The 24,358-nt window shown below is 26.2% G+C and overlaps 3 protein-coding genes across 7 annotated transcripts; all 3 read right to left on the reverse strand.

The window, feature by feature from the left end:
• Nucleotides 1-1,122: 1,122 nt before the first annotated feature.
• LOC126839248 (ubiquitin carboxyl-terminal hydrolase 30 homolog) lies at nt 1,123-7,930 on the reverse strand. Of its 2 annotated transcripts, none has more exons than XM_050574433.1 (9): nt 7,662-7,930; nt 6,910-7,059; nt 5,408-5,580; nt 5,179-5,339; nt 5,008-5,113; nt 3,762-3,959; nt 3,520-3,701; nt 2,476-2,595; nt 1,123-1,345 (listed from the first exon to the last, which is right to left on the reverse strand). In XM_050574433.1, the coding sequence occupies exons 1-9, from the start codon at nt 7,777-7,779 to the stop codon at nt 1,246-1,248; spliced, it is 1,308 nt and encodes a 435-aa protein (XP_050430390.1). In that variant the 5' UTR covers nt 7,780-7,930; the 3' UTR covers nt 1,123-1,245. The 2 variants fall into 2 exon arrangements, with proteins under 2 accessions (XP_050430390.1, XP_050430389.1); XM_050574432.1 differs by having other exon boundaries at nt 1,124-1,345; nt 2,461-2,595; nt 7,662-7,929.
• A 4,442-nt stretch (nt 7,931-12,372) lies between these two features.
• LOC126838571 (tetraspanin-9-like) lies at nt 12,373-19,596 on the reverse strand. Of its 3 annotated transcripts, none has more exons than XM_050573089.1 (6): nt 19,537-19,596; nt 14,242-14,321; nt 13,995-14,183; nt 13,750-13,920; nt 13,335-13,565; nt 12,373-12,758 (listed from the first exon to the last, which is right to left on the reverse strand). In XM_050573089.1, the coding sequence occupies exons 2-6, from the start codon at nt 14,302-14,304 to the stop codon at nt 12,693-12,695; spliced, it is 720 nt and encodes a 239-aa protein (XP_050429046.1). In that variant the 5' UTR covers nt 14,305-14,321; nt 19,537-19,596; the 3' UTR covers nt 12,373-12,692. The 3 variants fall into 3 exon arrangements, with proteins under 3 accessions (XP_050429046.1, XP_050429045.1, XP_050429044.1); XM_050573088.1 differs by lacking the exon at nt 19,537-19,596 and adding an exon at nt 16,964-17,289; XM_050573087.1 differs by lacking the exon at nt 19,537-19,596 and adding an exon at nt 14,505-14,917.
• LOC126838570 (cytochrome P450 315a1, mitochondrial) lies at nt 19,465-24,352 on the reverse strand. 2 transcript variants are annotated; one of them, XM_050573085.1, is made up of 9 exons: nt 24,229-24,352; nt 22,982-23,055; nt 22,353-22,884; nt 21,569-21,750; nt 21,289-21,492; nt 20,497-20,630; nt 20,206-20,421; nt 19,817-20,029; nt 19,465-19,739 (listed from the first exon to the last, which is right to left on the reverse strand). In XM_050573085.1, the coding sequence occupies exons 3-9, from the start codon at nt 22,742-22,744 to the stop codon at nt 19,632-19,634; spliced, it is 1,449 nt and encodes a 482-aa protein (XP_050429042.1). In that variant the 5' UTR covers nt 22,745-22,884; nt 22,982-23,055; nt 24,229-24,352; the 3' UTR covers nt 19,465-19,631. The 2 variants fall into 2 exon arrangements, with proteins under 2 accessions (XP_050429042.1, XP_050429043.1); XM_050573086.1 differs by lacking the exon at nt 19,465-19,739 and having other exon boundaries at nt 19,913-20,029; nt 20,195-20,421.
• Between the last annotated feature and the right edge of the window lie 6 nt (nt 24,353-24,358).

The raw sequence follows: 24,358 nt of genomic DNA on the forward strand, positions 1-24,358 counted from the left end.
TGTCTTAAATTACAAGCTGACTTTGACAGCTTTTCTAAATGGTTAAGTGCATTGGGTTTATCCCTTAATCTTTCAAAGTGTAAGGTTTTTACATTTTCTAGGATCCTTTCTCCAGTTGTTTTTTCATATATGTTTGGTATAAACGAAATTACGCGAGAATCCGATTATGTTATGGACCTTGGCTTAAAGTTTAGCTATAACCTTGACCCTAGACCACATATTGAATATGTGTGCTGTAAGGCATTTAAAACACTCGGTTTTGTGATGAGGTTGGCAAAAGACTTACTAGTCGGTAATTAGATTTGTGCGAGGGACAAGATTTATATTAAATATTTAAGGTATTTGTTGGTCTGTTTATTAAAAATTAAATGTGTATTTGTTGTACCTACAATTATAGGTATATATTTTTTTTATTTTACAATATATTTTAATAATTATTACTATATCCAAAATTTGTTCGTTTTTAAAATATTAATTACTGAAACTTGTGTATGTCGGCGTGAAAAGAGCCTACCTTGTCAATTTTATTTTTCTGAGATACAATTATTAGATATTTATTATTTAAGTGAATATTTGTTGTGGATAGGGTTTTTATTTAACAATAGCAGCAAATAGGACGAACCAACTAAAATTAGAGTATACTTGTTGTATATGATAGCCGACTGATTACTTTGATCATAATTAATTTGTTTATACAATAGTCAAACTATTGATAGGTATTGTATTTATAGGTTCACAGTTATAATGAAATGATTTCAAAGAGTGACATCCTACGGCCACGAGATCTATTATGAGAACTCGGCTCTAATTTATTTGAAACTATAAAAAAACTTATTTGAAATTATTTTTTACTAATAGTTCCAATTAAAACATTTTTTTTTCAAAAATTGTTTGAGTAAATTAAGAAAAAAATCTATGGCAGTCAAGACAAAGTCTGGTAAGTTCTCATTTTAGATCTTGTAACAGTCAACGTGTTAAACCACTAATTATATACTTTCATGTAGTCTGTGATTAAACCTAATGAACGGTATCATGCAACCCACATTCGAGTATTAAAAATTATGTTTATTCTATCATTTTTATTAACTATAAACTATACCATTAAATGCAACTAAACACATAATAACAGCTAATATACATATTAATAATAAACTCAATAATAAATTATCATGTAGTCTACAACACTAATTATCTTGAAAGCTTTGATTGCGAGTTGATTTTAATCAATATTTAATCAAATTTGTTTTATGTTTCACATTTTTCATAAAACAACATATATGCAATAGAACGTAGAACGTCTTGTAATGTAACTTCTTCTACAAGTGCATCTGATGTGAAAAACCATCTGAAAATTTAAAATACTCATAAAAAATGATTAAAAATGTAATACTAAATAATTAATAAAATTAGGATACTAATAAAAAAATTAATGAATATTAAAAATTTAGGTAGGCTTAGGTATCTATTTATTAATAAAATCTGGGATTCAATTATATTTTATGATATAGTTTATACTCGTGTAATGGTTACAATTTTTATCTCGTTACCACTCACCTTCAAATAATAGATTTAAAATTTACCTCTATTAGCATGTAAGGGTACAACACCATAGGGTTTACAGTGGACACACACGTTACAATAAACCATCTTATGATGGCAGCGTAGGTGTTTCTAAGCCTGTTAGCTACATGACGATAATTCCAACCTGAGAGTTAAATTAAATAATAGGTAAAATTTTATGGAATTGTGTCCGAAGTATTTTCCTTTATAAAAAATTAGGTCACTTCTTGGAATAAATGATGAAAAAGGCGCCTCCACCAAATTGTAATGTGATTGCTTAGCTAGATAGCTAGGCTAAGCTGAAGCAACCGTCGATAGAGTTAAACCTAGCAAAACTTAACAGAACGAGCAACTAGCCCGTTTCTACACTAAGTAACACTAAGTTTTTCTTATACATTTATTATGTGTTTTAAGAAGCTAAATGAGTGGCAAAACATTTAATAATGTACTCTAAATTATGCAACGATTAAGTACCATTTTTATTAAACAAATGCATCAGTCGCCACTTACCTATGGTCACACATGCTAATCAGGGTTAATTGCTAATCTAGCATAATCCTGTAAATGGTAACAGGGAGCAAAATATGACCATTACATATTTGTTTTTAATTGATATTTTTTTGTTAGTTAATATATAATACATATAAAAGAATATTAAAAATCTGTAATACAAAAATGATATTATTACTTTTAAATTAATTATTAAATCATAATAAATTAGGCTAACTACTGGTTTTCTCAATTATAAAATTTAGAAGGTTATATTGAAATTTGTTTGGACTAATTGGTTTTATTGTCGGACCCTTTTACATAAATGTGTAAAACAAAATTATGGTTATGAAGAATTAATAAAAATAATACTAATAGAAAAAAAAAGTTGCATGCAATATAGCAAAATACCTTGTATCACTGCACCTGTGTCTAGAATGATTTTTTGAAACCCCTCTTCTAAAAGTACTAAAATGACCAGCATTATCTTCACCTGCATGAACTATGACAGCTTTAAGTCTATAAATATATTTATCTCCCCTTAACCTAAAAATAAATACATAATTTAATATTAAATTGAACTAAAAATAAAATTATTACACAATGAATAAATAGTGTTAAAAAGTTAATAAAGTTTTAATAGTGTCCAAAAAGTACACATCCACAAAGAGTAAATATAAACAATAAGTTGTCGCCCTTTTTATACATAAACATAACGTTTAGGGGGTAACGTTAATGACATCATTTAGGTTTTTCTTAACTGAAAGGCAAGGGATGACCTTTTTAACTTTTAGACCAATTGAGAAGCTATAGGGTAATATTTCTTATCTATATAGGAACATGAAAAAACAGTTTACTTTTTAAGGAGTTATTGTGGTGGGTCCAAAATTAAAAAAAAAAAGCCAATACCTTTTCATCTCTGCATTGAAACTGTAATTTATTGTATTAAATTAAAAAAATACAATACAATAAATATGTGCATTTTAGGGTTAATTTGTTATCAATTTATTTTAATAAAGCTTTTACAATTGAGAAAATTAGATCACAAAGTTCTAACAATTTCAGGAAATTAGACTCAAAAGATTCTTTTTCTTAACTAACAGAAAATTTAGAAAGAATCAAGAGGTGAAACTACAACGATTGCTCTACTTTTCAGACCTAACCTAATGGAGGTATATAGTTTATACCATTTAAATTTAAAAGAAAGGAAAAGTAGTTTTTAATCTAGGGCGTAAATATAATTCCTCATTCAGGACAACATACTTCATCATATTTCCATACAATTTCCTTATTATTTATTTACTAAGTCAATTTATATGAAAAATGTACAATAACCTAGTTTTATAGGATAAAACTATTTTAAAATTTAAACGTTGAACTATACCCTGTCTGCCAAGCGAACATGTCTTGGTGAACAGGGTATATATTACTAGTTAATAGCATTTTTAATACAAACAAATTGAGTAATACTTTTCAATTGATTCAGGAGAAGATTTTTCTTTTGACAGTCTGAGTTTACTCAATTGATCATATACACTGGTATATTTATCCATTTTTAAATATTCTGGAAATTCCACAAAATCTTTTCTTTTTAATGGTCGATCTTTGGAATATTCAGTACGTATGAGATGAAGACATAAACAAGAAGGTAACTAAAATTTAAAAAAATTGTATATAAATTGAATTTATAGATTTTTACATAATAGTTATACTTTTCCAAATTTAACACTTTTCACAAAAGATTTTCCTCCAGTCTCAGTATTATTTTTATCACAGTTTTTACACGGCAGACTTTCTAGTCTTTCTGTCATTATGTAATTATCAAGGAGATCAGATAATTCTACCATCAATTGTGGTCGTTCTGGTAAATTTAATGATATAACATAAAATTTTTCATAATTTAATGAGGACTGTAACATACAATTTTTAAAAATGTTAATAACATATTATCTACTAAATGTATTTTGTATTATAGGGATCGTCCTATAAAAAATTGCAAAAACTGGTGAAAAAAGTCCAAATGAATACCTTCATGCAAGGTGGAGCCAAGTGGCAAAAATTACTGATTTGGGGTTTTGAGTATTTTTAATATTTTTTCAAGAAAGGACCTCTGTGACATTTGAGGGGTAGAGGCCTTTTCTTGTATAGAACAATTCAAATAGAAAAATTGTAAGTAAACCTATTTTGTTTAAAAAAAAAATATATATATAATTTTTATTATTTGAATTTTAGTAATTATCTCATTCAGTTTTGACTTTGTAACACCTTTTCCAGCAAATGATTTTAACTGAGATATTAGTACCTAATAATTTATAAAGGTATTTTATAAACATAAAAATATGTTTTTGTTAAATTTAAAATGTTTGAGGTTAAGAACTCAAAGACCTTAACTCCATAAGAATGCATTACAATTATTTAATGGAATGATTTAGGTTTAATTAAAAATAAAAGTTCAAATACTTTTAAAATCTGAATTTCCCCCATTAAATGTATCCTTATATTTCTAATTTTAAGTTATAAGAAAATATATAGATAAAACAATTTCACAACCCAATAAATTTAGATTCAAACAAAGGTACTTTTAAATGTTGTTTTTATAGGAACAACTTCAACAACGTCTATCTATAAATTTAAATAATTTAAAATTTACAGTGTTTTAAATGGCTTGGATAGTTTTTTTTTTTTTTTTAATCAGATGCATGTGATATTTTCTATTGATGGGAACTAATTTAATATATTGGTTTTGAATAGTAATTAGTATCCAAATGCTATAATGTTCCACTATTTTTAACTGAAATTAGAACTTTCGAATAATTCCCAACATTAGTCTCATTCTCACTTAGTCTTATCTGGTTTAGGTCATTTAGACCAACAAGATGTGATAAGGGTTATATATTATATATAAAAATAATTTGATATATATTAGTACACTTACTGTACAATTATATCTATACTTACTTTATAATGGCATAATGAACATTCAATATTATTTGACAAATACCCCAAAAAAGGTGGAGGTTTTACATTTTGATTTTTATCGAGATGTTTTTTGTCACCGCCGTTTCTATTGAAATTATTAGTTTTAGGTGTTAAGTTTATGATATATAATGTAATATTTTGAATAATCACCTTGGACCAACATTGTTTTCATTTGACATACTATATAGAATATCTCCTTCAGCTTTAGATAAATTGAGATTTTTGCTACAGGTGTTGCTTTTAATATCAATTATATTTGATGTTTTTTCATTGTTGATCACATTTTTATTAATTTCCAAGCAATCAGCTAACTAAATAGTTGCCAAAATATTAATATTCCATTAAATTAATCATAAAAATTAATTTATAATTTACATACACTGCAACTTGTTTTATAAGCTTCTTCCTCAATTACAGAAAATAAATGAACAAAAAGTTCATGAGCATCAGCCTGGAGATGAGGTTTGAACTGGAATCCTACTTTTTCAAGAACATTCATTAATTCTATTGGAGAAACAATGCCATCATCATTTTTTTTGACTCCAGTGAGAACTAAAAGTACATTATTAAAATGAAAGCTAGTATAATTAAACAACAGTTTATATTATAGGTACATAAACTGATTATAAATTCTATATAATATAGCACTTATAATCAATGATAATAAGCAGTGGCATGGCAATCATAGGTCGAAATAGCCAAGTGTCTGCAAAATTGAAAAATTAAGGGGAGAGATATCGAAATAATAATATGTAGCGGAGAGGAAAGGGTTATAATATTTTTTTGGTTTGTCAACATTCAAAAAGTTGTAGCAGTAAGAAACATATTGGGCGCCGTAATTTAAAATTTTAAATGTTAACTTTTTAACAGACTATAACAATTATAAAGGGAAGGGATAAACTTTTTAAACTTTTGGTTCAATAAGGTAGCACCTTTTAGGTACTTTTACTGATTTAAAGATTTGCTACATAAAGAAATCTATTTTGCGATTTAAGAGATATTGTGGGTCTGGAAGAACAAAAGAACAAAAAAAAACACATCATTGTAAAAACAATACCTTTACAGCTTGGCGTCAAAGCTAACATGTTGAATATTTATATCAACAAACAATATGTACCACTAAATTATTTTTACAAGTTAAAATTCAATTTTCATTTTTAGTTATATAATATATTACACTATACTATCTAAGCTATTCATGGGCAAAAATTAAAAAACATTATCATGTTAACATCAAATTGAGTATGGTTAGTAGACAGCATTTTAAGTATGTTAAGTACATATTGAGATTTGTTCAAACCCTGGGGTCGTGGCCTCTCCCTCTTTAACACAGGTTTGTTTTTTATTTTAATTTAAGAAATAATAAAAAAATGTAATTAAAAAAGTTTAATTACTTTTAAATTTACAGGAAATAAAGTTTTATAAAAAATATCACTCCAATTGTTTAAAAAACATCTTACAATACTAACAAGAAATTGGTAATCAGTAGATTAATTAGTATGTTAAAAAAAAACAATCAATCAATACTTGTCAAATCATTAAGGTAAATTTTTAATATGTTTAAAACAATTATAAAATAATTGCTTTAAAAAAAAACATAGAAAACAAAGTATATCTAAATGCTTTAAATTCCAGGTTTATTTTTTGGTTTACAAAAATTTAGAAAAATGATTTTTGCACTCAATGAAGACTTGAATTTTAAAATTCTAGGAAAAACTCTTAACAAGGCCTAATAAATTTAAGTTTTAGAAATAATTCTAATAGTTCTAAATAGTTTTTAAATAATTCTTGGTAAAGTTGTATTAAGAAAGCGACAAGCTGTACGTAACCTCTTAAAAATTGACAAGTGTAGGATCTTTTAAAATTAAATTTAATCCTTACATTGCAGTGTTTTATTTAATGTGTAAGACACAATAGACGCTCTTGACTGCAGATTAAGCCACTGAATGAATATAGGACAAGAAGCTAGTGATTGCAACAGTGTGTTTATGTAACAAGTAGTTCCCAAATTATGCAGTCCGCAAAAATCACCTGAAATAAAAAAAAAATTTGTAGTTTGATACTATGTATAGTCATAGATAAAATATACTACTGACTGAAAACACTATTATAACTTATGAATAATTTTTATAGTGGTATATATAACTATAATGAAATTTAAAAAAGGTATGTAAAATTAATGTTGTTTATCTATAATATATTTATTTAATATAATAGATGTAAAACAGAATATTGTATAATGATTTATATTAAAAAAAAAATCCTATTAAGTGCCTACTACATTATAAAATTATTTAACAAAACATAAGCAACCTTTTTTCACCCTAAAAAACAGTTAAATTGTTAAAAGAAATTGACGGCTGCCATTCTTTTCTTATTTTATAATAGTATACAAAAATTGAGTTATAACATATTTATTTTTTATAATATAAATAAATATGTTATGATTAAAAAAATATAATATAATCAAGTAATACAATATTAATTACTCATAACACATTTTTTCCAAAAACTAAAATAGATTATCTCGGTTGTAAATATTACTTTATCAAATTTAAGCCCAAGACTAAAGTTTTCTGTTTATAATTAATTCAATAAGTACCAATAAACAATTATAACTATAGTTAACTAACGTTTTTTGGACAATTTTGGCTTGTTGGATGGCCCAAATAATACATAAGCTGCTAGCAATGCTAAACCTGTTCCTGTGGCGCCTATTAACGCTAAATGATTTCCATAAATTTTTAACATTGTTATACAATTTTACTCATTGTAGACCGTATTAATTTATTTGGAAAAATTTAACTGAGATGTTAGTAAAAATATACATTATTATATACATTTGTAAATAATACACATTGAAAAATGTAGAACACATTATTTGCCTAAAAATATTGTGATATGACCTTTTTAATCTAAAAGTTCATACCACGGTTATAGATAAACTTCTAACGGAACGAATATTGATTACTGATAAGATAAAACCCCGAACACTGATAAAAAAAAGGAAGATACTATATAATCACACAAAAACGAGTCAGCCATCTTCTTAAATGTATACCACTATAATATGAATTATGATGTTATGTCTAAACATTATAATTTATAACTATTGGTTGTGTTTAGATATAACATCTCATGCTAAATAGATTTTACAATATAGCCGTTACTTTTTTGCTTACATGGCAAGTAAACGTACTGCTTTCATCAATTCTGTGGTTAAAGGACATCTATGCAAAATTTATCAAGTACAAATATTTTTACAGTGCAGCCACATTAGATAAAACCAATTTTTATACGGTATACAGTTGAGGGGACACCACCGAATAGATTAATGAAAATGATCAATGATTTGAAATTACACCAGCTAAACCGGGGGACGGGGACACTGAATGGGGGATCTTATGATGATACGGTCATTTTATTACAGCTGAACTTCAGCGTAAACCCAGTAAACAAATATGTATTAATAATAAATTAAACAATTAATAGTATAAGTAATATATATTATTTAGGTATAAAGTATATTTTTTATTATTAAAATCCATTATGGTATTAATTTAATATATAATATTTTTTAAACGATGATATGTGATAACTAACAATAGTTCTATTTTTATCAACTTCAAAACTACATCAAAACACTTTATTGTACACATTATTGTCATTATGACGTTTTAGGAAAACTATGTTACTTGCTGTTGTACAGAGATTTTGTCAGTAAATTTATATACTTTTGAACAAGTGCTAATAACTATTCAATTTAAAAAAAAACTGCTAAACATTGTGAAAATTATCTCTACTTTTCTCATATATCTGTAACTTCATCGAGAAAGTGACTAGGCAATTCACACTAATCAGTAATCAATAAGGAGACTCATGGATTTTTTTCGTAATGAAGGCTAATGTGACATTAGTAATGTCAATATCAAGTAGAGATTCCCACTCTTCATTCATCATGCTAGTGTACTATTACTAGAGACTAGAGTGTAGAGTATCTTATAAATATTAGTATGGAGTTTTAAGTAATTCGATTGGATAGTTCAATAAAAATACCGAAAACTAATACAGGGGTTAAATCGTATTATTTAGATTATTCTATGGATAAATACAAATGAAATTAATAAATAATCTAATAATAAATCAACTGTATTTCACGTGTTATACTGATCTTTGAAGTTTTTTTCATCATGATTCTAACGAGCCAATCTTTTTGTAGTACTTTAAAATTGAAAAAGTTACAGCCAGAAAAAAAACATCACACGTGTTAATCGAATAGTGAAGACAAAATAGCTTTAAGTGACCTCCAAATATTATCCGATCAAATTCAAATTCAAATTTTGACTTTTTTTTATATTCTTATTTATTTTACATATACTTTATAATAGTTGACAGTATGCCGTATGCGTGCTTCCCACATATACTAGGATTTAAAAAAATATATTTCAAGGTGGAAGCACTTATATTGCTCCTGGTGCCACTCTATAGACTCACAAGTTACAGCGATATAATTTAATGAGTACTAAAATACATTATACATTTAAAAACCAATACGTATTATTAAAGTTATAACCTTAATCGCAATTTTATTTGAAATCAAGTCAAATGTCTTATCCAAAATAATTTGGTGTTGAAGTACACTGGAAGATTATGTCTTGATTATAACATTCAACTTTATTACTCTATTTAATAGAGTAATGAAGTCATAAGTAAAAGTTATAATAGAGTCTATTATAATGAATAATTTAACGTCTATCGATTTGTTCTCTTTGTTTTTTCGCGTCTTTTAACAAAATTTTTAATTGATCTTTACGTTTCGGAACAATTCGTGAGTTTGACATTTTATTTTTATCGACATTTTTAATTTGATGATTGTCCAAATGCGTTGTTTCAAAAATATTTTTTCTTTTGTCTTTTAAATTAGGCTGATGTCATCTCAAACTATTTTCTTGATCAATTCTAAAACATTTGCCAACACGTACAATATAGTTAATATATTTAACCATCATTAAAAAGTCGATTAACATAATATAAAATAAATATCATAGATGTGCGTTGTTGTGCACGTTTTATAATGTGTAGATAGGACTCACTAAAAGTGCTTTTGCGCGGATTGCACTATATAGTTATCACTAAATTATGGTATATAAATTATAGTATATGACGTATAATATATATATATATATATATATAAAGAAAAACGTTGCCAAACCAAAAATATATCATAAACCCTTTTTTTCTTAAAGTGCTGGAAACTTTTTCTTTATTTCGCTTTTTAGGTGAGGGTTTAAAGTCTGAAAATTAGACTGAAGGTAGATGAGGCTAACATGAACAATCATGCTTTTTTATTATTATTATTATTATATAAGGAGAAAATTACACTTTGACCGTAGTCAATTTCTAGGTAGTAAGTGAATCAACAGTAAACAAGTATTTAAAAAGATTTGTATTATTTTGTGATAATTATGATATATGGGTACTATGACAATACAATTTTAATAACAGACAATCAACCTAATCGTGCAATACTTTATAGATATTTGTACTACTACCATTAGAGATTCGCATCGAAGCATTTATTTTAAAGTGATTTTATCATTTTCAATAACTCACATAGACCTGTGACCTCTCCCACCCCAATATGTTCAGTCATCACTATATGCTCCGACGGGTCCGACCCGAACTGTACTAGTTTTTTTTTTACTATATTAGTTATTTTAAATAATAAATACATAACTCATAAAAATAATTTAAGGGATTGCATGCGGTCTTTTTTTTGACGTTTTAGAACAAAAAAGCCAGACATTATTTCGACTACTTAGGATGGTTCGATTTCAATTCTGTAAAAATATACGAGTTTTTTTTGTAAAATTTACTAGGATATGTATGAAACAGTTCTTTGATTTTTCGCTTTTATTACGTAAACAAATTTGGTTTTAATAAGAAATAATGCAAATTTAATTTATTGAATTATAAGAAACTGACAATATCAGATTAAGAATCATTTGTTGTAAAAAATTGTTGTACAGCGTATTTTAGCTATTTCCTAAAATAATTTCTTATTATAATAAAATTATTGCTTTTCGATGATTTGCCATTTTGTCATTTTCTTAAAATTTGTTACTTGGGACCAATACCCTAGGAGTTGGGTTAATTTGAAATTAAAACCTACCTTACCAATTGTCCTAGTTTTCCCGATGGGGTCAGAATCACCAATAATATTAAATCGATTGAATATAATTCAATTTGAATCTAATTCTAAAAATTTACCGTGTCTTATTAATTTTGTTTTGTTTAACTTATTACTACTTAAAATACTTATGAATTAACTATAAGTTACTGTACCTAAATGCAATAATCTATTTTTTTGTTTTACAAAAAATTATATATTTTTTTATTGCAATTTAAATATGTTTACGGTAGATCACATCTCAATAGCCAATGGTCAAGAATAGTACTAAAAGTACAGACTTAAAAGTTAAACATACTATCATAAAAAACTACATTAAAAATCATAGACACGGGATAATATTTATTATCTATAATATTACTATTAGTTAAGCTAATAAAACTCCGTAGACATATTAGTAGACAACTTTTTAAAATCAAACCATAGAGCGTAGACTAGACCTTGTATTTTACTTATATTTAAAAATAAAAGATAATTATTCAAACACAAAAGAGGCTACCGCTTATTTTGTTCCTTGACGTAATTTTTGTTAGAAACATTTGGAGTGAATTTCGACCTATATAACTTAGGCTTAAATTTAAAACGTTAGTTATAGGAACGTTAATTGGTATTATACTACTACATAAAAGGCAATTATTTTATTTTGTATAACAAGATGGCACAAAGATAAGTAAAATCAGAGTTCAAAAATTAACATTTGTTTACCTAAAACAAGTTTTTTTTAATGTATATCACGTTTAAAACGTATATTTGCCCACATGTAATATTTTTTAAAAACCATACGTTGTTCTCCAATTATTAATAACAATTAAAGCTTATTTCCAACTTACTAGGCACTAATACAAGCACACCTGTAATTTGTTCAGAATAATATGTATAAATGCACCAATTGGTTACCTTCATTGCTACTCGATAAGTTAAAATAAATTCGCAAATAAAAGAGTTAGTAGGTACCTAAACAATGAATTACAGTGTTTAGTGAAATGAATAAGTAATACCATAAATGAGTAAAATGTATATATTAATATTTTATAATAACAATTACACTAATCAAAATTATATTTCTACAAATACATGGTAATTGTCTTAATTGCTTTTGGTATACAATGTACAGACTGTTAAGGTAGACTAATTCAAAAATTGGTAAAAAGAAAAACAATGATATGAGTCTTTAGTTTTACATAACTGTTCTAAATTCTTGTTTTTTTATCTGCTATGATATTATATTATAATCAACATTTTTACCGAAGTGGAAACTGAAAATGGTTGAGTTAGATACTTAAAATCATACATGCATAATTTATAAATAGCACTGCAGTTAATCATGATTAACTGAAGTTCTACTACTACATACCTACCTACTTTTTTTACACAATTATGTTTAGACATAATCATAGTGTATATGTAGGTATATATACGACTTATGAGTATATACAATGATTGCATATATTATGTAGATTGTCATATAATTGTCTTACTTGCTTTCATGATCAGTTTTTAAAAAGTACGTATAAAAAGAAGACAGAATAACGCCAACAACCTAAAACATAATAAAATATTTTTTTTGTCGTCAATAATTTTTTATCTGTTATATGTACATATAGTAATAATACAATAAGTAAAATTGTTATTTTCATTCACTTTTACTAAACGTGGCGGCTCGAATGGAAAGGACGCCCAGTAGACACTCCCGGACTTAAACGTTTGGTTTGCTAATTAGTTAAAACATTTTTTTACATTTTCTTATTAATGTTGCTATTACTACTATTACAATTTTGTTATTGATGTTAATAAGGTCACAAGTGACAAGACTAATTTTTTAAGCGGCGAGTGTGGTTATTGGAATACGAGTTTGGGGCTAAACGAGAACTTAGTGGTGTTATATAATTTTGTGTAACATTGTATACTATATAGATCTGTTTTCGGTAAATGCGAAAATAAGGGATACCATTTATAATATAGTTGATAATTCCGACAAATTTTATCTATTTTAATAAAAATGTTTTAACTCTTGTCGTACTAATAATAAACATATGAATAATAATAATAATAATAATAATAATTTTAAATGTAAAAATATGAAAGCCTAGAAATATAATTATTTGCCCAATCTTACCTGTAAGAGTGAAAATGCTAATGCAATATACAACATTGTCGTCATTCTACTCTTCACTCGATCACTCAAGACATTGTAACATCCTTTTTGATAAATTATTCTTTCGTCGAATAAATTTCGACATAGTGCTCCAGATTCATCGGGTAAATTTTGACAACATGAAACAGGAACTTGATTTTCTGGAAATATAATGACCCAATCCCTGGGTGTATCTACTCCACAACACTCTAGCTATAGAAAAAATATATTTATAAAAAAAAACATGAACATATTAATTATAAACCTATATAAGTACGCAAAGACGCAAATAGAGTAAACCCTATAAATTGTCTCTAATAATTTCTGTGCACTAAATATACTAATATATTTTATACTATTTGCGTCTATGATTATACAAAATATTATACTATCCCACTTTTCTTTGTAGAGTAGCCCAAGACTGGCGATCAGTATCTTCAAATGAATATTTTCCCATTGACGACTTAAGATTGTGTCTTAGATCGTTATTGAAATTTTCTTTAGATACTGATGAAGAAATTGCCAAAATTACTTCGATTACCAAAATCAGCAATAAAAGTAAGGTGAACTAAAATGTATATGATTATTACAGTTATTCAAACTTTGGAAAAACTTTATATTTGTTTAATGTTAACCATATACCACTATTAAAATGTAGTAGTTGTGCTTCTCTATACAATAAAATCCAAATATGCAAGTACATATGACTAATATTCCTAAGGCTATGAACATAATTGGTGGAACTGTAATAGATGTACTTAAATAATTAGAAAATCGGCCCAAGTCGGCAATTACTATAATACCAATTATCATTAAAGCGACGCCTGTAATCTGAAAAAATAGGTTACTTGGTTATATATTAATCAACAATTAGAAAATTATTAATTACCCCGAGTATAACATTGAAAATGTATAACAAAAGTTTGACGATATCAGTGCTTCCAGATTCCATTATTCAATAGGCAATGACTAAAAAAATATATTATAAAATTCATTATACTTAATTTAACGTTCACTAACTTATGCGCACTAGAATTTGTATTAAAATATCACTTAATTAAAAATATTTTAAAATTATACACGAATTTAATAGTAAGTATTGTCAGTTTATCTCCGAAAAAAAAGTGTATAAAGAGTACTTTATAAACTTACTCAGACTTATAGTACAACTCAATGATTGTTATTATAATACAATAAATTCAACAGGGTTGTTTAAAGAAATATTTTTGAATAACTTTTGTCTTATTTTAAAAACATTTTTAAAAAATAGTCTAACGTTAGTTATAGAACGGCGTTTGAATAAAAAATGAAATGAATTAAACTTAAAAAGAAAAAATGTCGGTAGAAGTGGATGGTAAGGTGATTGACACATTTTGACGTGTTAATATTTGTACGAGCCTAACTCATCATTTATTCTTTTTTACCATCAGTTGTCTAGGTGATAGTAACCATAAACAAGTGTATAATATGTATTAAAGAAGTGTTGTTAGTCGATAATGGAATAAACATTTATTCATACATCCTACATACATGCATAATGACCTGATGGTCAATACATGTATAAATGCTCATAATTGATTCTTTTGCTTATATTATATTTATATCGTAGTTTTACTTGGAAATTTATACGTACATAATTTATTTATTTATTTTGAAAAGTTCAACTTTATACGTTTTTTAAAACAATTTTACAACTATAATAAAAACAAAATTAAAAATGTACTTCGGTCATGGCATCAAGAAAATGTTGAATAATCTATATCTGTTTTCAAATTATTGTCGGATTACGCGTTTTGGAGTTCTGATTGAATTAGATTGATTTGTTTGCAGAGATAGGCAGTTTACCAAATAAAGTTTAAGAAATATGTTTAGTATCTAGCTCAATTTTATAAAATTTTTGCACAGGACATTTCGTATTTGAACTAAATATTTCAAAGTATTGGGAAAATAATAATATGCTTCGATTTAAAACTGAGAAGATGCTAGCTTTAAAATTACGAGTTTTTTCAATTTTATATAACAAATTTAAGTAATTGGATTCGGTCATTACCTATCGAACAATTTACATAGGTAGATGATAACATAAACTATATATACATACATATTTACATGTATATTTATAGATTTATATTAATTAATTCATAACCTGACCGCCACCAATAGTGTGAACCGTTCCATTAGACTACGCACTACCGATTTTGACCGGATAGTGATCGGACCGAACCTAGACCGCCAATGTGCATCAGAGCAGTGAAAGTTTTCTATAATTAACAACATATTATAAAAAACCTTAAAAGTTTTTCGTAATTTATACATATATACATACATTAATATATATTATACATTATATATATAGCGCCACTGGTAAACTAAATTTGCGCCTTAAATTATTCTACTTACCCCCCTTCCAAAAGAAATACATTATAAAATATTTTAAATTAAATATGTATACAACGCAGTAGGAAAAATCTCGATTAATAATTTTTTTTTTTGTAAAAAATAACATTTAATAAATTTCTAGGATATTTTTTTTACAATACATTACAATTGCGGTATTCTAACGTTTTACATACATTTTTAAAAAAAGCTTTCCTTTTCTTTTACTCAAGAAAGTGAATATTTTAATAATATTCTTAGTTTAACGATACAATTTTCGTATTTGTTTTTGCCACTAAAAAAATGTATCGAAATATTGTCAATTTTACTGAGGCATTTTTTATATTGTAAAAGTAATACTGTTAGGTACTTTTCATAAAAAAATATAAACTCAAAAATTATTAATGGGTAGATTAATAATTAAATTGTTAAACCATTTTTTCTAATAATAAATTCAAAGTTGAAAAGCTTTTAGCGTGAGTTACTTTTATTTTTTAATCGGACTCTTGTCAAAAATACAATATTTTGTAATCATTAATAATTACTTGTTAAAAACATTATTTGTTAAAATGTATATTCTTGTTTAAACGCGTTGCCGCCGGAATCGCATTAATTGATAAATGTCATAAAAACAAGCTTTTTAAACTTTCCTTCTCCGCACTATGTTTTATCGCTTAATTTTAAGTACTCCGCACTTGCATAACATAATATTATAATGTATGTACTGTTGCCTTTTTTGTTTATTAAAGCTTTATGTCAATGATAAAAAAAAGACTAGTTATGTATTCATGGAAATTTTACTTGGCATTTACCAATTATTTACCATTTTTAAGGGTCGTACGTAATCTTTCACTATCAGCCGACAAGTGGTTATTTTCCAATCTAATTTGGTATAAGTTTATTAATTTCTTTTTTGGTTATTAGAAATTCTTGACGGAAAATACATTTTGCATTACAGAATCGTAGAAAAGAAATTTAATTTTTTCTACAAATCTGTTTGTAAAAGCTGTTCTGTATTCTGTTTCTTCATTTAAGGAGCCTCTACACCAGCATTTATTAAGGAGTATTGTATAGGCAATTTAAAAAAACATTTCTTACTGTATTAGTAACTGTTTACTCGTAAATGAACATTAGTGTTAGTGAGCATTTTTATGTATATAATATAATATATAAATCATAATTCTCCGTATACGGAGTCGCGACCGCGAAAGTGCGATAACAAGATAATAACTTACTATTATTGATTCTATACTATCTAAAATTTTATCGCCTAACGCGCGACACGGTAAATGATTGGTTTTATGTCATAATGGTTTTTATTGACGGTAAATGATATTACTCTAATTGTGTCTGGGGTCGCATTTATATTATTTCTGTAGGAGTATGTACACTGTACAGACAAACAGAAGCACGACGATAATTATTATTACTAGACATTAAAAATTACGAGTTTACTTACTAACTTTTGACAAATATATTAACAACAGACTAGCAGTTATTGATGAAGATTTTAATTATAACTATAATAATAAATGAATACAATTTTAATATAAAAAGATATTTTTTTGGTTTGTCAACGTTTTTCCGTATACAATACATATACGAGTTCTAACTCCTGGCAAATTTTCAACCTAAAGGTCCTAAAATTACAGCAAAAAAATACAAAAAAACTTAATTTAAATTTTAGACTATTTCCGTATAGGGGCATACCAAATAAATATTCCTTATAATTTTCAACTCTTTTTCTCAAAGTTATAGCCAGTAAAAGTAAAAATTGAAATTTTAAAAATCGTATTATTTTGTTTTTTAATTTTAGAGTTAAAGAAGTGAACTTTTTCAACTTTAACATTATTAAAATGATAAAAATAATTAAAATGGACTAATGATAATCAGGGCCGGACTTAAAGGGGGGTGTGGGGGGGGGTTTGACACCCCCCCACTCGGAAAACTCAAGTATACCTAGTCGGCACATTCGGAACAAAAAGTTGGTAAATATGATAACCCCCGTAAAATTATACAAATAACATATTTATTATTTTTATTTTATAAAAGTAGGTAGGTACATAATTTTTATTGGAATCTAGCGACGAATAGTGAATAGTCGACATACGGACGACCATACAAAAATATTTTAGTTTTTAGTAAAAAAAAAACAATGCATTTTCGGTTATTCCCGATTTTAGCAGAAGTATTATTTTTTGTTTATAATAGCTGTGGTGTATATTATAATATCAAACGATGTTCGGTCATGGGACCTATTGGTCTATTGTAAACAAACATTCTATCCCTCTATAAGTATATATTTTTGTTTTAGTTTTAAAATTCCAAAAGATTCCCTACTATAAAAAAAAAAACCTGCTCTTCTGTTTTAGACATATTACATAACCCATAGTATTAAGTCTGCAGGCAAAGAGTTAGCGGGTTTATTTTTGCTTGTCCTGTGTGCGCGTGTAAAATAATAAGTATTGGTTATAAATGTGTGTAATCTAATATATATATATATATGGTTAGAGAATGAATATGAAACACCAAGGAGCTGCTAACAATCCTTTTGAGCCTGCCCGAGTAAATTTTGAACAAAAGGTATGAGATGGATACGTATTTAGAATAAATCATTAAGCCAGATTTTTAAGGCCTATGAGAGTTCCTTGGTACTACTTCACTATGTCTTGTTTCTTCTTTATTACTATCGTTGCGGTGGGATATTACCTACTATAATATATATATAGCGAGCAGGGAGCAGACATGACCATTATTTTTAAATAGTGTACCTAACTAAAATAAAAATAAAATTGTTTTTAGATAATAATTTATAAAAAAATACACTTTTGTGTTTATTTCAACGGTTTTAATAATAATTTTGAATACAATTTCATTATTTTTTATAAAATTTTTTAAAATAAGGCTATTTGGATTATATCTCGGTTAAATTGCAGTTTCAACTGCAATACGTTATAATTATGTTGAATAAATTCAAACATTTTTAAAATAATGCTTTTAAAGTAGGGCTCAAATTGTTTTAGTATTGGTGACTGAGAACTGAAAATGTAGTAATAAATACATTTGTTAGCTGCCTAAAATATTTCTATGCTCCAAAAACATTTTAAAAATCAAAAAAATCAAGTCACAATATCACATCATTATCATTTTTCTTCTTCTTATTCTTTCAAAAATAATAAAAAATGACTCCCGCGATTTTAAACTCCACCAGAGATATTCTCGATATAATTGATTTGGAAGAAATAACAAGGAAATAGCCCGCATTAAAAAAAAACGGCATATTAAAGTTAAACTTTTGATGGTTTTTTTATTATCTAAATTTGTTTGTATTATTTATACTTAAAAAAATAATAATTCAAAGTTAAAAAAAAAATTATTTTCAACAATTATTAATTCCCATTAATTTTAGCAAAAAATTGTGACTTGTGTTGTAAAATGTTATAAAATATTTACGAAAGTATTCAAATATTTTAGTCGGCATCTTCATTTTGACACCCCCCCTTGCATATTTCTCAGCACCGGCCCTGATGATAATAATAACATATATGGTCGTCATACACGACTAATAACTTATCTAAGGGAAAATCAAAATCTTTGCGATAACTAATAAATAATAATTACGACACAACCTATAACTTATTATTGTTTATAAAATGTAACAACACTATAAAATTATAAAAAAAATTGTGTAACCATACAAACACAAGTGTTTATTAATTATATAATATAACAATAATTAATAGATTCCCTATTTTAATACTAAAATATACCCCAAAATACAAAAAAGTAATTTTATTATTTATTTTACCTGTTTTTTAAGTTGTAATGAACTATTTAATATTTTAAAAATAAATGTACGATTTAAAAGATATTGTACACAGTAGTACAGTGAACTTGATGATTTTATTGTATCTTATGTATTTTAATTTTTATATTAGAATCAGGAACTGTTATTAGATCTAAAACGATGTTTACTGGCTCTATTGTCTGTATTTTGAATCCTTTAATGCACTATATATACATATCAAAATAACAATAATAGGTCAAACTGTTGTTAATATTTCTATAATATAATTTTTTGTTTATACCTCTGATATAGTTGAACACATCTGTATGTGTGCTAGTTTTTGGCCAATACAAGACCTAGGTCCAAACCCATAGGGTAATGTTGCAAATGGTTCGTAAACTCCACAATATTTGTTTCTTTCAAAACGTTTCCAACGATCAGGGTTAAATTGATTTGGATTTTTAAAATAACTTTCATTTCTACTGCTTGAGAACATTGACATTATTACAAGACTCTAAAGAATAACATAATAGTTTTATTTTAACATCAATACATCGCAAAGTGTCTTTAATATTATGTATTTATATTCCCATTTCACTGCAAAACGGCCGATTTGTATAATTGTTATACCACCAGTGTTTGTATTGGAATGAAAAAACGAATATACTATTTACATTACCCTTCACATACATTTGCTGGTATTATATGGTTTGTTAAAACCGTGTTATATGGCAAAATTCTTGTAAGAAATGGTGCTAAAGGATATAATCTTAATACTTCTTTCAATATGTTATTTAATAACTCGTTTTCCCAAAAACATGTTGTATATAAACTTTTTCTAAGATTTTCTTGGATTTCTGGATACAATCCTAATGTATAAAGGGCCCATTGAGTTGAATAAGCAGTCTATAAATTACTTTAAAAATTACTACTCAATAACAATAGTTTAATAATTGTTTAAGTAGGGTATAAAAAGCTTACTGTATCTCCAGCTGCAAGTATGAAATCAATTACAAGCCGTTTAATCATATTATCAGATACATCCTGAATAGTTGACATAGACTTTAATAACCCATCACCTTTATATTCCATTAATTTCGACACCAATTGATTTGCTAATTATTAAAAATAAACAATATATTGATTACACATCTTTTCGTTTTAAATGTTTAAAATAGTATACTTATTAGGCGTGCACACACTACAATTATTAAAGCTGAATGGATTCCTTACAACCACACATTTTTTAGCTGATAATAGTTATATTTTAATATATTTTTCATATCAAATTATTCATTAAGACTGGAGAGAGTAGTATATTTATTTTTTTTATAAGTAGATATACGATCTTGGTTTTAATTATTTAAAAATTAAGGCATGTAGGTATAATTATAATCTATAGTATAGTGTATACACTTAATAATTTTACTCTTTGATTTGTTTAAATATAAACGATTAAACGCTTCATACTATAACTTATTGTATTTTATTTCACCTTAAAAATTGCCCACTGCAATATTTTAACCAACCCAATTGTCATAGAACTCGGAAAGAAATCCTAGCATTAGATCTTTCACATACAAAAGACTACATCCAATATCACCACGAGAAGTACAGAACAATTTTATCAACATTATACAGACAAAATGTTTTTAACACTTATCAGCAACCTACTTCACTAGCTTAAAAAAAAAGAGTCTGGTAGCAGATCTGTCTCCATAAATACGCCAACCCTTATATTAACATTATAACTAAACCAAAAAAGTTCTTTACCATTATTAATTGATTCATCAACTGCTTTTACAAAGTCATACCAAATGCCTAGTTTTAGTAATTTAGCAGTTTTGGCAGGAATAATTGTAAATTTAACACTACTTTGAAATATTTGTTGCACACTATAAGCTAACTTATTAATGTCATTCGATACCTCTTCTTTACATTTTTCAAAAACACCACCAACTAAATATGAAACCATAACTGAAAAATGATTGTAAAATAAAGTTTAATTATTTATTTCATAAGCAGGTAAATTAATAAAAATGTAAGTACTTACAAGATATTGAAATTCTATAGAGATCTGTTTCTAAATTTTCAATAAGCAGACCATTAAACATTTTCCATTTATTTAGTACATCTTGCAATATTATTGTAGTTGACTCTATAAAGCATTTATTACTATCTACCAACATCATTTTATTGAGAAATTTTCTATAAGTCCACCATTCTTCTCCATCCCTAAAATTATGAATACATATTATTCGACAATGTAATTATAGTTCATAAATTCATTTGAAATAATTGAATAATTAATGAAGTTGTATGGAATGTCATATTAATAAACCAACGACATAAAAGCATGATTATAAAAAAAAAGTTTTAACTTTAATAGCAGGTCTGAGATTTTCGAAAAAATTAATGTTTTAAGTTATTAATTTTTAAGACATTATTTGTATTAACGTTTATTATTTATAATTTATTAATAATGTCTTCCAAGTTTTATTGTTCAAAGCTTTAATTTTTTTTTCAACTAATCAATGAAAAAACAAGGGATAAATAATACTTTATATTTCTGTTATAGACTAAATTGGTTATTTTTGTTTATTGATTATACTAAAATGTTTGATGTTAAACATTATAATGGTAGAATTGAGACTTAACTACAAGAAATATACTTTAATCCGCAGGCACTTGATGCATATGGGAATCTTGTTCTGAAGGATTATGATTTACTCACTTAACTTTAAAGTAGATGTAGCTGAATTAAATAATTGCATACATACTAGGTATAAATGGTTAAACGTTTTGGTAAAAAAAAACTACAGAAATTACCAAATTACATGAAATAAAGTCCTCGTTGCTGGCCATATGTTTCATTGTATAATAGCCAAGCTTCAGGCAAAATATGCCTAGCATGTTTTCCTTCTTGTGCAAATAATAATTTCATATCTGCTGGATCACTAACCCATATTGCATCAATGGGGCCAAGTTTTTCTCTGAATACTGGTCCGTATTCCTGATGTCGTTTACCAATATACTCGTGTAGCTTTTTTCCACCTCCAGCAGCCAAAATAGAAAATGCAGTGCCAACAATTGGTAATCCTTTGACAATTGGTACTTCACTTTTTAAATTTAGATTACCATCTTTATTATTAGTTGACAATAATCGTTTTAATAAACTAAATGTTATATTTGAATGGGAATAAATTGAAATACTTGTTAAGTATTTCATTATTTTAACCAATGCAATATTTTAGAACATTTAAATAAAACTAAAAAATGTATCTTTGACAATAATAATAATTCTACAAATGTTTAAATTTATTAGATAATAATAATGGAAAATCTCCTTAAATTATCTGTTAATCTTTTCTAAAAAAAAAAAACAAAAAAAAGGTAGATCATTAATACAAATTAAAATACATTTTCATTAAAATTACATAGCAAAAGTTTAAAAATAGGGACTCACATTCTCTCAAAAGTGTATTCTTTGCCAGCTTAAAACAGAATTGTATATCTTAGATGTACACTAATAGTATGTACCTACAACAAATATCATTTTTAAATAAAAAACAATTCATAATACATTTCAATTAAGGGGATTGCATGCAGTCTGTTTTTAAGGAGTTTTGTATTTGTAATATTTAAGTAAAAAGTGGTTTAAATAAATTTTGCCCATGCCAATTAATAATTTACCGGTTAATTTTATAAGCTTCAAAGAATTATTTTTTAATTCAAATAATTTTTTCTACGAGTAAAAGCCATTTTGGTTTATTTTAGACCAAAAAGCCAAACAAAATTTCAATTACATAGGATGGTCCTATTTCAATTCTGTAAACAGATTCTAGTACTCTGGATACTTTACTATGTTATTTAGGGAACCAATTTTCATTTAAAAATTTCAGTTTCTTGTAATTAAATAAATTAAACTTGCATTTTTTTTAATATTAAAACCCAATTTGTTTATACAAAAATAAAAAATCTGTTTCCTATATAACCTAGTTAAGTTGCCAAAGAACTCTTATATCTTTACAGAACTGAAATCGGACCATCCTATGTAAATTGAAGTTTTGTCTGGCTTTTTGTTCTAAAATGTCAAAAAACAGACCACATGTATAAGATCCCCTTAAATGTTAATGTCATCAAGTAAAATTAATATTTACAACACTTATTCTCTGCTTAAAAGATTTAATTTTTTTAAATTAAAATTTCTTTCATCAGAGCTTGAACTATTATTAATATTAATAATCCCTCTATTTTATTGACTTTTTATTTTTAGAAATAAGTTAAAAAAGGGTGTTCAGTAAAGTAAATTTGTTTCCTAATCTAAAGGTACTCTAATTTTACTATGCATTTTGTACATGGAGTAACTTAAATTCTTGATTTAAGAAACTGTAGCCTCAGTAATATTTTATTTTGAAGAATTGAAATTATACTGAGCTGTTTCAGATTTCTGATACTACTTCTTAACATTACAACGCTATCCATACGTCAATTGGATGAGCACTGATAATTTTACTGTTTTTTTCATTCGTTATCCCCGTGTATCTTTCTAACATGTAATATAGTGTAATTAATTAAGGTGAGTGTTCAAAGGTTAAGGCATAAGTTGGGATTGTTATTTTTTATTAAATTATTTTGTATTTTTTTAGTAATATATTTTATATATAACATGTATAAAAATATAAAAAATAATATTAATAAATAAAAATATACTTTAAGCCGTGTGTATTTCTCTAGTCCCTTTCGTAGTATAATTTACCTGAAACAAAATTAATTTAAATTTGGTTAAAATTGAATTGTTTGTTATGTCTATGGTTAAACTTTACAACTTCGTTATCATACA

This window comes from Adelges cooleyi, unplaced genomic scaffold, assembly GCF_023614345.1.
Source record: "Adelges cooleyi isolate 19-005CV unplaced genomic scaffold, UGA_ACOO_1.1 ACOO_flye_CR_arks_rails_tigmint_CR_PRNA_30, whole genome shotgun sequence".
NCBI classification, from domain to species: Eukaryota; Metazoa; Arthropoda; class Insecta; order Hemiptera; family Adelgidae; genus Adelges; species Adelges cooleyi.